General features: G+C 40.9%; 1 protein-coding gene across 2 annotated transcripts in view; it reads right to left on the bottom strand.

Moving 5' to 3' along the window:
• The window catches only part of slc30a4 (solute carrier family 30 member 4), a 30,078-nt gene that overhangs the window by 15,495 nt on the left and 508 nt on the right, over nt 1–14,075 (bottom strand). The window contains exons 1-4 of one of the 2 annotated variants that reach the window (XM_084337745.1): nt 13,942–14,038; nt 12,604–13,136; nt 10,334–10,480; nt 3,543–3,696 (exon numbers count right to left, since the gene is read on the bottom strand). In XM_084337745.1, coding sequence (XP_084193871.1) covers nt 3,543–3,696; nt 10,334–10,480; nt 12,604–13,000 — 698 coding nt within the window. In that variant the 5' untranslated portion in view covers nt 13,001–13,136; nt 13,942–14,038. Of the gene's footprint in view, nt 1–3,542; nt 3,697–10,333; nt 10,481–12,603; nt 13,137–13,941; nt 14,039–14,075 lie in introns of those variants that run through there. The other variant, XM_084337746.1, reaches the window with a different exon arrangement.

Raw genomic sequence — 14,075 nt, forward strand, 5'->3', positions numbered from 1 at the left:
ATAGCATTAGCGTTTTAAGGGAACTAGATTGTTTTGAACATCTTTTCTATTGCCAGTTTGCTTTTACGTAATAACAATGCAGTTTTCAATTCATTAAAATCATGTAAATACAACTTTTTGCAAGGGTTGACTCTGACTTTGTCATACAAATAAATAAATCTACATACTGTAACTTTTCAGTGCACGTTTTTATTTACAGTACATTGTGACAACTGAACAAGCTTATGACTTGAACAAGGAACTAAACAAGGGAACAGTGCTTTAATACCGTAAATCCTTTAATAGAGGAGGGACCTCCAATAAAGGAGGGGCCTCTTATAATGGCCGGGGGTTTGATGCATTTAGACAAACACAGGCCGGTCTCTAATATAAGGTCGCAAAAAAAAGTATTTTTTTTATTTTTCGTGCCGTGATATAGAATGAGATAAACTCTTGCCAATGGAAATCAAGTGCTGCCTCCCGCTACACTGACTACCGTACATTAACGTTTCCCTCTGGTTAGCTTTAGCGCTAGCTAACGTTGTCATAATATCTAGATCTGTGGTGTCAGCTGGATGACGTTGACTTCGTTTGCAAACGTTAACGTTCGCTATCTATATGGCGTTTGCAGACGAGGCTGACGTTGTCCAGTTGACACATTACAGATCATGATGCTATGATAGCGTCAGCTAAAGCTATTTCCTGCATGTCAACAACTCGATTCGACTGAGGAAGTCGAGAAGGTACCACACGCTAAACCGTCCCCGGACCCCGCAACCTAGTATAGACAGTTCCAACTTCAGTGTGTGAATTACGTTAATCCCACAATTACTCAACTGCACTCAATATTTAAATACCAATGCTAGTCTAAATAAATGTAGACAGACAATATGTACGTATTAAAAAATAATAATAATAATAATAATGCAATAAAAGTCTGAAAATGAAGGGATTATGTCCATGAGTGTCATTTTTAGAAATTAAGGCCTGCCTCTTATATAAGCCTCTCTCTAATAAAGGCCTGGTGCTCTTTGCAGCTGAGGTAAATAGAAGAACCGTCCTATATTTGAGATTTTACGGTAATACATAATGGAATTTTACAACAAAAAAAGTGCAGCTTACATACTGAAAACTCCTAATTCTGGGTTTTATGCACGCATAACATAAAATATAGATTTAAAATGTATGCGTCTTGTACTTAATCCACAAGTCTTCTGCATCAAGAGTTTCCTCTAGTCTTTGGACTATAGACCACTGTGTTGTAGCGTCTACTGTCCTGACTGTGACTATAGACCACTGTGTTGGTAGAGCCTACTGTCCTGACTGTGACTATAGACCACCACTACTGTGTTGTAGCCTACTGCCCTGACTGTGACTATAGACCACTGTGTTGTAGAGCCTACTGTCCTGACTGTGACTATAGACCCTACTGTTGTGGTTGTCGTGCCAGGCAGGGAGGCTGTGTGCTGGAGAGCGCAAATGTCTTGTGGCTAGCTTCTGAAGTTCTGATTGATGGCAAGCTAGCACCCTTTTCCCATTACTGCCATACTGTAATTTCCTGTGGCATACGTTGCAAAAACACACACCTGGCTCTTTTAGTTTTTTGCACCATGAACTAAAAGGCTTGTTATCATACCCCGTTTCGTAGAGCCATGCCCATCTCCATTTATTTCTCACGCTTTTATCTACCTCCGACACATCGGAGCCTTCTTTTAGTATGCGCACGTCCATGCTTATACTATATAAGTTATAGCATTACTAGCTAAACGGACATCAAGTTTCCACGCTCACTCCGGTGAGTATCAGAGGTAGATCAACGCGCAAGAAATACGTTTTGTTTGGTTTGGGTTTTGTCCACTAAAGTAGGCCTAATGCAGGATTTGTGCACATGTGTTTTCTAACATAGCCTAATGATGCAAATGCATTTCTGCTACTGGATCTACCTGCCTGTTCATTGTCTATGTATGCTGAAGGTCGATCAGACAAAGTTTAAAAGAATAAAAGTGATTAAATCTATTACTTTTGTCCTGTAACATGTATATGTTTAAATGTAGCATATATCAGCCTATGATTTATGGTAAAGTCAATCCCGCAGGGGTGCATCATAAAAAAACATCTCCTTACTGAACTTTTTTTTTCAGGCAAAGTCATATTCTTATTTTAACCTCCACTGTATATTTTTATTTAATAGCGTTAGCTAAAAGGAAGACAACCCGTATCACGGTCTGACAGCACTACAATTACATTTTCATATCATAATATAACAGTCTGAGTCTCACCGGTAGAGCAATCGCGCTAACCCTTCGATAAGCTTTGTGGTCCGGGCATAAATGTGTCCATAAATCCATTTAGTTAGATCCAACTAGGGCTGCAACTAACGATTATTTTGGTAGTCGGCTAATCTGTTGATTATTTTTTCGATTAGTCGACTAATCTAACGATTATTTCTGTCACACCCTCCATCTCTGCTTCCTGTGGGCGCGGCTCCTTTTCCGGGCTCTTAGCAGACTTCTTAGCTTAACATAACAGACCGACAGTAAGTTTGGGGGAACTAATGGGATAACTGGGGTTGCAACAAAAGTTCAACTAGGGCTAAAAACACAATGAAATAAAATAATAATGATAATAAATAATATATCCTTCTTAGCTTAACATCCCAGGGAACTAATGGGATAACTGGGGATGTTGTTTGCTCCTGACCAGAGTCTGGGGTGATGGTAGACAAAGCAACTCTGAGGTCATGCTCAATGTCCAATCTGTTCCTCTGCTTTGTCTTTTTTTTTTTTTTTTTTTTACGGCGCATCGACGAAAAAATTCTGCGTCGACGAGTTTTTATGATCGCCGTCGTCGATTATGTCGACAACGAACTATTAGCGTAATCCTGTCTCTCGAGTAACTGCATCCATTATTGTTAGTCAATATCAGTCCACTCACCCCCACACCAATGACTCTGCTTGGTACGGCCGCGGTAGGGAAAAATGCCCTTTTTCATCATATTTGAAGCCGCTGATTGGCTCAATTTTGTTGCAATCTGTATGCATCTACAAATCATATTATACCAGGTAGCCAATTGACGGAAAATCCGCCACGACTCCGAATAAAATTGACGAAATCCGTCTCAAGACGGAGCGCTTTAATCCGTAAGTATAAGAGTGTAATATACTAGACAAGAGGGAGCCTTTTCCACAAATATTTATATTACTGTCCCATCTCTTGGGTCTTTGGAGTTTGATAACATTTACTGAGCATGGCCAGATAATGTTGATATTTAGACATTTAAAAACATAATATATGATCATGAGATTCATTTTGTGTGGTCTGTAAATAAATAACAAAATGTTCTAAATAAATAACAATGTTTAAATTGAGATGTTTGGAATAATTGTTTACAACGGCAATTAAATTCTTTGTTATTACAGAGAGAGTTAAGTACCGAAAAAAAGGTACCGTTTGGTACAGATACAGAATTCCAGGAGCTGGTACTGGTACCAGTGTCGGTTCAAATGTGAATGGTACCAAACCCTAGTGATCAGAGAGATGTGTATGTATGCGTGTTAACTCACATAAGGTTGACCGCCACCCCCACAGCGGCAGTGATGAGCATGACATCACCATCTATGTTGAAGTCAGGGTGCACCGTCCTCTGCACCGCCTCGTTGAGCAGCACGCCCGTCAGGATGTAGATCAGCAGCACACTGATGCCTGCAGACACCACCTCTGTACCCACAGAACGCAACACTGGAATCAACTTTCAGTTGCAATGTTATGGCTGTCACGATTACCAACATTTTTGGGGGGGCTTCAAAGCTTTAGTAGTAATTATCATCTTATGCCCAACCTATGTGTTGGGAATTTATTATTACAATAGTGTTAGCCATAAAGTGTCAACTTCCTCACCCTCAGCTTCAACTGTGGTGGAATCCGGACTCAATTATATCGTAGAGAGATCTTCTGATAAAAATAGGTTTAATAGTAAAAACGAATTGTACAAAGTACATCATAAATGAGCTTGGCTGAGAGGAGTGCTCTCATCATGACCAGCTAGGAGACACACTGAGGAAGAGAAGAAGACAATGGGCCTCATTCACCAATACTCTCTTAACACATTGAGCGCCAAGGACGAGTTAACTCGCTTTTGGTCGCCATGCGCTGAGCGCCAAGGACGAGTAAACTCGTTTTTAGATCCTTTTTTCTTTTATTCGATTTTTTATTCGTGACAGGTTGACGGACCTCTGTGTTACCATAGGAAATACTTCTGAGATTCCGAGAGTGCAATACCGGCCGCATCCTGCTAGGTGGCAGTATCGCCCACCCTTTGAAACCTTATTTCACACGTGTGTTACATCTAAACCCCTCCGGGCACAGCATTTTGGTACAGGCAAGCTTAGCGGTTCACCCGATCACATTGGAACGCATCCCTGCCCCTCGATGCATGTGTTGTGCTGGATTGTGTCGGGGACACGATGGACACCAATACTGGAAATCGCGATCAGACAATTGGAATATTCTTTTTGGGATACCCCCGATCAAAGGTAAGGATTATCTGACATCAATTCCACCTTGATCCTACAATGATTTCCTTTCACAATGATGTAACATAATACCTATTATATACCTTTGAATTGTAAATAGTAGCGTGTACAAGCGAGCAACGCCAATGCTTTTAGCAAAATTCACGTATTGCTCCATAGCTGCGTTTTCAGGAATTAGCCAGGATCACTCCGAAACTATACAATATTCACCATGGTACACGCGAACGTATACATGAAAACATTTATTCTTTTTCACATGTTGAACGATGGATTGTTAATGTCAAATGAGCCATAGTATTGTCGCCATAGCTATAATATAGATATAGCCCTGCAAACACTGCAACGCACAGTGAAAATCCCTATACTTTACAGCGCTGGCACACTAAGTACAAAGATGGGAAAACAGCTTGGCAGTCAATGTGTTAACTCTCATTTATATTTTTTCTTAACCGTCTGTTAACTCTTTGGGTGCCATACCCGAGTATAGTCGGGTATGCTTTGATAGCTTTGATATTTTCCTTTGATCCCCGTTCTATACGGTCAGCCGGAGCCCTCTAGGTGTCCCTGGCTCATCTGCCTACGTTGGAATTGCAATGACGATCGAATCTCACCAGGTGGCAGTATCGCCTACCTTTTGAATTGGAATGGCTTGGTGTGGATACACCTATTCTCTTATTTTTTTTTGCAAGGGCTCCTCCTCCTCGGAGACAGAGCGACAGCGATTGCCTCGAGATTTATTTGCCTGAAGCCCATTTCCCATATACACGGGTAATCGCGATGGCGATGCGATCACTGGGAATTATTCTTTTTGGAATACCTTCTGGCTAAGGTAAGGTATATTGTCTATTTTACTGAACCTGAAACATGTTTTTGTAACGATCACAGTGTCGTGTTTTACCGGACGTAAAAAACATGCTCGACAAACACAATCACAATTTCTAGTTGAAACGACCCCCCTCTCTTGAAGATTTTGTGAAGGCACATATGTACATGGTATATACCTTTGATTTGGGAGTATTTGGGGTTTCAGGCGATCAACCAGAACGATTTGGGCTTATTGCATATAACGCGTCATATCTCGCAATGTATGGAAAAATACTGGATTATTTTGGAAATGGGCGATGTTTAGTGTGTAATAAACTACAAACTACAGTGTGTAGAAATTAACTGATTAGTCAGTAATGGACTATGAACAATGCCTGTCAAATGAGCCATACTATTGTCTCCATAGCTATAATACAGAACACACGATGAGTCTGCAAACATCGCTAAAATGGTCAATAATACTGGCGCCAGGCGGTACAGATGGGGAAAGTGGGTGGCTGGCCACCAAAGAGTTAAGAGAAAAATAAGAAAAGCCACCGCCCAATGAGCTTAAGTAGGGGTGGCCTGTCACATAGGTGTGAACTAAGCTATTGTTTGGGACAACCAAAAGGATTCTTCAACACAACCTGATAAGCGTTTTGAAAAAATTAGGCACAGGCACAAAAGTTAAACATCTCCCCCTATTCTTTGTAAACAATGGACTGCAACAGGATAAGAAAACATCACTGATTGAATGAATAAACATTAATGTGTGTGTGTGTGTATGAATAAAGAACAAGGCATAACTTTGTAGCCGAGCCTTCAGACAATATCCTAGTTATGAAAAATAGTGCTAACATAGTCTTACCAACTGACATACTATGGCATCTTAGGTTGAGCTGACATATCCACACCTGTTGTATGGTGTTGTGTGGTGTTAAGATGCAAACTGACGCGTTCAAGGCGTTGTGCCAAGCAAAGAGCACAGCAGAATATAAATGGCCCAATCCGTGCTTGAGAGAGGGTTCATCTGTCCATGATGAATTGAAAATGGGGGACCCTGATGTAAACAAGACGAAAGTCTCTCTCTGGTCTGCATCCCCTTAACAATTGTATGTATTGAGCTGTACTGTACTGTACCCATTCTGCAATCTGTTAATAAACTTTTCAATCAATCAATCAATCAATCAATCAATCAATCAATCAATCAATCAATCCATTTTACACCCAGGTTCCACTATATAGCAGGGACTCCTGAGGCTCTTCAGCCTGGCTTTGTCCAGAGACTTATGTTTGACCCCATTAAACCTTCCCCAAATGTCCCTGCATTACTTATGCGTCATTACCGGCTAATTTAAAAAATTACCTTTTAAGGAGCCACCAATTACAAATGATGAATTCATGTAGTCGCTGTTATACCATTTCTCTGAACATCATGTGATAGAAAATATGATCATGTTCATTCATAGCTGGTTTAAGTACATATTATCTGTACAGCCTTGACTAGTTCATATAGTTAACTAGTATACAGCTCAGACACTAGGGCGACAGTCTTAACACTTTGAGTGCCAACAACGAGATTTCTCGTTAGTTCATGCCAACCGTTGAGTGCCAACGACGAGAGATCTAGTTTTTTTTTATTATCGATTTCCATTAATTTTTCATCAATCTAGCCTCACGTTACCAGTGGGGATCTGTCTGAACTCGAACAGGGAAAATACCGCCCCCTATCGTCTCTCCGGATGGTACTGCACCCCTTTGTATTGGATTGAATGAAACGCACGGAGAAAAAAAATTCCTGCTTCCACATTTTACTTGTCAGACAAGTAACCGGAGACGATCCAAGTAATCGCCTACCACCAGAACAGCGGAGAATGTGTGTTTCCAGTACCCAGCGTTGGATCAATAAACGCGATCGATATTTGGAATGGCGATCAGGAATTGGAATAATCTTTTTGGAGAACATCTGATCTGAGGTAAGGAATCTATTTGACCAGTCTTGGGATAATCAGAGCTATTTTCACCTATATATCAGCATGTGCCATATGTGTGTATGTGTGTCTGTGTGTGTGTGCGATCAGGAAATAAGAAACGATTTTTCAGCCCGCTTCTATAGCGTGCATAAGTACACATATACTACCGAAAAATTACAACGTGTTTTGTGTATTCCAGTAAAGGGCGTTTATCACTGAATCTTTATTTTTTCCTGGAACTTTAAAAAAAACTAGCGTTTTTCAAAATGGTATAAAACGGAAATGAACCGATTAAAAAACAATCGTTTCGACAATGTTGACTGCAAACAAGTCATTGATAAGCGACGGCCATATTAGACACATAGCCATAATTTAGGATATAGTTTATGCGTTCGCAAATATGAGAGCTCTGTCATTGAAGTGGGTGGTGGCACGCAACAGGGTTCCGGGGGACCGGACCCGTGGCACTCAAAAGTGTTAACAGTGTTCTTAAAACAACGGGCAAGGCCCAGGACAGCTTGACTTAGATATGACATGTCCAAGTAAATCACATCTTGTTATTTTTCTTGTTGTCTTCATATCAGTCTTGTGTGACACGACAAACCCCCTAAACCCATCTTTGTTTTCATTTGTCATTCCCAGCTGGTACTTAATTGTAAGTCTGACCAGACTATGTATTTAACTGCATGTAGTATGTATTGTAAGTGATGTTATATGTTCTATGTTGGAACAGTGCAATGTAATGCACTGAGAACAATTCCACCAGCCTGGCTGGGTGGGCATTAACCCTTTCACTGCCGCACTACCGAACGGTTAACCCTTTCACTGCGACAATACACCGACCGTCGGTTGTGTGATAGTAAAGGGTTAACCTTCTGTCGCGTGGCAGTGAAAGGGTTAAATAATCAAATCTAACCCACAGAAACCGAAACAGAAATAAACGATGTTCTATTTTTATACAATTTGACTCATCTGAATTTCTACTGTTCACCGTCTGGCTCATTTAAAAAAAATATTCCACAACAATCAGAAACTGAATAACAAACGTTAGTTTGTTTTCCCGAAGTTTGTTAGTTTGGTTGTATGGTGGTGGTGGGCCTAATGGGTGGTGTATTGGAATTTGTATGCTCCCCCTCTCATTTTATTACCTTTCACACACCTACTATCAAATCAATCAATCATTTATTTATAGAGCACATTTAAACATGACAACCAAAGTGCTGTACAGAGTGTAGATACACATAGATACATCTAGACAACAAATCACATCTCAGTTATACAGGACACACAAGCAAACAGGGCATGAGTCAGTGTAAATCGGGAAATGATAATGAGTAGAAGTGGGTTTTGAGTCCGAGCTTAAGGTTAGACCTCCAGACTGTCAGGAGCCTCTGATCGGCTGACCTGAGGGACCTGGTGTTGGAATATAGGGGGATAGGAGGTCTGAGATGTAGGAGAGGGGCTGATCATTAAGGGCTTTAAAAACGAACAGAACCATAAAATGTATTCTGTATCGCATTGTTCTCCAATACTCAGTTTCTGTCTACCTTTCTCCATTGATCAACCCTTTTTTCCCCCCATCAGTCTTCCCGTCTCCCATGATAAACCAATCGCAAATCTCTTGTCTACACACTGAGCCCAGCCCCTTTCTCTGTCATGTATAAAGGGTTCACCGGATCTCTTAAGCCAATTCTCCTGGGTTGTAAGCTAATGAACGTATGACAACTATGGTCCAAGCGAGGTTATTTCTTCCACAGTGGTCCTGCTTGGGCAGGAGCAGTGGGGGGCCTTGAACTAGAGGATATGTTCATCCTCGCTGCACTTAGCGGGTGACTGATTCTGAGATGGGTAAGTATTTAAATTTGTGTCTGTCTTCATCTTAAGATAAGATATTCCTTTATTGATCCCCTTGGGGGGAATTCAGGCATCATAGCAGCATGGGGGAGGGGAGGTACAGGTATGGGCAGGGTAATATAGTAGAAGACACACAACCTCAGAGATTTGCTGGCTCTCCCTTGTTATTTGGTCGGAACCAGAAATGCTGCCAAATTGCAGCAGTTGTGTTCTAGCGCAAGCCCTCTTTTTTCCCCCTTTTGATTCTCCCTTCTGGGGGAGAAGCTGTCACATATATATATATATATATATATATATATATATATATATATAGTACCAGTCAGAAGTTTGTACACACTTTCTCATTGAACTGAATGAGAAGGTGTATCCAAACTTTTGACTGGTATATAATATACTGTATATTTATGAGCAGCAGAAATGTTTTGACTGTAATGACATGGACACCGTTGCTATTTTCAAATACCAAGGGATACCATATTACCGCCCAATCCTACCCGAGACCCAGACTAGTTTACAGAGCACTAAAACAAGTAAGGATCAGAAAGAGAAAGAAACTGCGTGACTGTTTTATGGCAGAATCTAAAGCGGCAAAACAGCTAGGGCTGTACCGAATGCTTTGAAGCTTCGATCATAATGTTGACATTCTAATTCTAAATCAACATTTGAATTTTTTTTTGTATTATTAAAAAAACTTTAATCTTTTTTTTTGTCTATTCAATCTGTTTAAACCAATGGGGGTTTTCTTCACAGTTGCAGTTAAAGATTAGGCTACACTAATATTATAATATAAGACGTCACCATCACTTTCATACCAACCGTGCCTTATTTATGTTGACGAAACTGATTAGTTATATTCATTAAAGAAAGTTGATTTAATAAAAGAAAGACTCATTTAATCAGATTAATCACTTTATTCAAATTGAGGATTTAGTTAAAAAAATAATATTAAGGACATTTTTTTTATAGACATTCAAAGCTTCGTTCGAATACTTCAATCGAAGCTTCGAATGTTAAAAAATGACATTCGGTACAGCCATAAAAACAGCTGAGCTCAGCTGGTCAATGATGACAAAATGATGATAAAAAGGACTCCAAGCTTTTCATCTTTGAACATGATACATCTGCATCAAAACCACCTGTATTAAGTTGGGCTGCATCAGGCAGAGAGGAGAGAGAGCATCAAACACCTACCCAGACGATGCAGGCCGAAGGTGAACCTATTGGTGGGGGGTTTGGCAGACAGCCAGAGGGCCAGCAGAGACACCAAAATGCCTATCAGGTCTGTGAGCATGTGCAGGGCGTCGGTCATAATAGCCAAGCTGTTAGACACATAACCACCTGAATAAGAAAAATGCAGTTAGGTCAGATGATGTGATAATGGTAAGAATACTCTTCACAAAAGACTCCTTTTTTTATCAGCCGAGTGCAGTTAGTGACTATTAGAATTTATTTTATTTGCAAAGTAAATTTTTACATACCAGTAATCTTTCCTCTGCATTTAACCCATCCTAACTATTTAGGAGCAGTTAGGATGTTAGGAATAGCACCGGCACCAACTCCAGTTCTAATGCCAGTAGGGCTGTCTTAAATACTTCGAAGCTTCGTTCGATGGGCATGGGATTCGAATATGAAAATAAAGTTCGATTATATTAAAAAAATGAACATTATTATTTATTTATATTTTTTTTGCAAAATCAACTCTGCCTCTCTTTGTTAACACATCCACCGCCAAAAACGGCTTACGACGGGTTTCTAGGTCATGCTAATTCCGCCATTCCACGGCGTACAACGTTATTGAGATCATATTTAATTTTTTCGCCATGGTATTCATAATTCCCTCACCCAGCCTCGGCTGAGACAGTGGGACTCGGCACAACCGTGCAACGCTTCAATACCGCCGCCTGGTGGATGATCGGGCGAGTTACAACCGGAAATGGATCTCTGGTGATCTCCATGCATCTGGGAAATGGGTCCGGCAGGCACATATTGTTGCGGGACTCTAGACACACATCCGTGTATATGGATCACTGCCATAACTCAATAATCGATATGATTTGGGCGTTTATTTTGCCATACAAACCACAAATGGATCTAGTCGATCGCCGTCAAATAAGTGGGATCTTTTTCCTCCAGTCTCATCGGCGAACGGTAAGAGGACAGTAACGTTACTTTTAGCGTGATTGTTTATTATTATTAATGCAAACTGCTCTGATCAATATATCACCCATACTACATAAAGCATTTACTGACGATCACAGAGTTATAAACGACTCCCCCACCCCCCCCCCCCCCATTCATCCGCGCATGATGAGTCATAACGTTTAGGATCGTATTCAGTTGGATTTTTTTATATAGCGTGTATCACGAATAAACTGCAATCGATAATCTATATTATGCGTTTAGGCCTATAACTAGCGTTCTAGGAATTACTGCAGAAAACGATAAAAACATATTTATATTCTAGACGGTATTTTCGTATTAATCTATGAATGAAAAGTATAACGTTCCTACATCCTGAACGATAGATAATCGATGTTGAATGGGCCATAGTAATGTCAATTTAGCAATACAATTTAAAAGGTTATAGCCCTGCAAAGAAGGTGAACATCTCCATAGGCTTAGTGGTATGAGAGGGGCAAACTGCGTGGCAGTTAATGTGTTAATTACAACAAGCAATGCTGTTTGTTATTTAAGATGAGGTCGGACTCGGCACTGACAGATTTGTGTTCATTGTGCTGCTTTTATAAAGCCTCAGATGACGGCTTACAATATTTCATGAAAGCAAAGTGTTTGGTTTGTCTAAGATTTAAAAAGGTTTAAACTTTACAGCACTGACAAAGTTGAACAAAGTGCTGTACAAGTCCCACAACATTAAAAAAAAATCTTTTAATTTAAATTTTTTTTTAAAATTTTTTCTCAAAGCTTCGAATTAAAATCGAATCTCGGCCCCGAAGCTTCGAATTCCAAAAAAAATTCGAAGGTCAGCCCTAGATGCCAGTGCCTTAGTCGAGGGCAATGGCAAGAGTACCTAGCATACATGTGTTTTATGGCGTGGGAGTACCCGGAAGAAACACACGGACACGCAAACTCCACATAAAAAGCCCCACCACAGAATTCAGTTGGAAGGAACCTAGGTCTTTCTTGCTGCAAGGGTAAACTATTGCGCAATTGTGTCACCACGTGTCCAACATTACAAAGCTACTTGTATTGGTAGGTATGAAAAGCATGGCTCGCTGAGATTAGAGATCACAGAGGTGAAAATGTATTTTAATCAAAAAGCTGCAAGTCATGTATTTTATACTTCCCACATCAGCTGTTGAAATATATGCTAGCAAATCTTGGGGATCTTAGTGTGTGCCCTGGCCTTGTTCCAGCTTGAGATAAGCAATCATGACCGTGCACACGTGTGGTTGAATCTGGTGTCTTTTACCACACAGATCACCTGTCCTGCATGTTCTTACCTACAAGTTCTCCTATCATGAAGAGGAAATACAGCACAGCTGCAATCCAAAGCTTCTTCATCACTCTCCTCTGCTTGATCCCCTCCCTCTTCTTGGTGCAGCTGTCACACGGGTCCATATTCAACCCTGGACTGCCCAGGCTAGAAGAGGAGCCCAGTAGCGAGTCATCGTCGTCTGCCACCATTGTGTTCACCGCCACCCCGTTTGAAGGAGCCCCAGAGGAATAGTCATCCATTTCTCCGGAGACTACCACTTTCAGTTTGTTGAATTTGGGTGCCTCGTCCTCCACAAGTTCATCCGAGGAGAAGTCAAATGGTGCTGTGTCACTCAGGTCCCAGTCGTCTTGGTCCTTCTTGAAGACAGACCGCACTTTACTCAGGAAGCTTGCGGCTGACATTGTTAAGTGCAAGGAGATATATTCAGTTGGACTCGCGCGTAGCTTGCAGGCCGGGTGTTTGTCATATAAACCGGAGAGGTCAGTGGTTGGTAATCATTCACATTTTGCTGCGGTGGACGAGTCTCCAAAGGAGCACCTGGAATTCAAAAGAAGTCACCATAAAGACAACAGTAATTCCAAATTCACCCATATACCATCTGAGTGCCTGTAGTTACTCTAAGCAAATGTTGCAAATGATTTCATACACCTTTTACACCAGTGACCATGGTTAAGACAAAGGTTACTGACCAGGTCCGGTCCATGTTGGGGGGGGGCATTTAAACCCATGAACATGGGTAGGTCCCAGGTTGTCAACACAATATAGTGGACCAACATCCGCAAGTTTGCTTTCTTGACATTGTAAAAAGTAACATCCCCCATTCTAAGAATTAATTCACATACTGTATGTTAGTACTGTCTGTGCCCCAGGACCGTTCAGTGAATATTTGTGAACTTGAACCACTCTCTGAGGCTGCTCCATAGACAATTACTCGAGTTCATTTGTGAATATGTATAAGGTTCAGAACTTCAGATGTCACTCACACACCCAAGGTTTATATTCCATCCAGAATTGCTAACAGGTCTGAATCTGAAACCTCACTTGTTGGGTGTTCAAGAGTTCACACAAACACGCCATAGACCCACAGAGTCAGTGCCGAATTGACCGTATAGTACGCAACCTCTCCCTGCCTTAACCGTTGAGTTACGTTTACCTTGCAGGACGCAATATCGCCATTAAAAACTGCCTTTCTGAACAAAGTTAGCCAACAGGCTAACTTACTGGAGCTGGCAAGCTAGCGTTAACAACACCGCTACTAACCTACAAGCGTGTGACACCAGCGTGTTAAGCCTATAACATTGTTTTACATACAGTTGTTAAAAGACATAGTTGCCAAACTTACCACCTATCTGGCCTTTGAGAAGTGTAAAACTTGTGTATTTGGACAACAGCCGCTTTCATTCTGGTATGGATGTAAACATTGAACCCGTGTCTCAGGAATAGGGAAGTGAGTCACAACAAGCAAGTTTGGTTGCA

This window comes from Notolepis coatsorum (assembly GCF_963971535.1).
Source record: "Notolepis coatsorum genome assembly, chromosome: 20".
NCBI classification, from domain to species: domain Eukaryota; kingdom Metazoa; phylum Chordata; class Actinopteri; order Aulopiformes; family Paralepididae; genus Notolepis; species Notolepis coatsorum.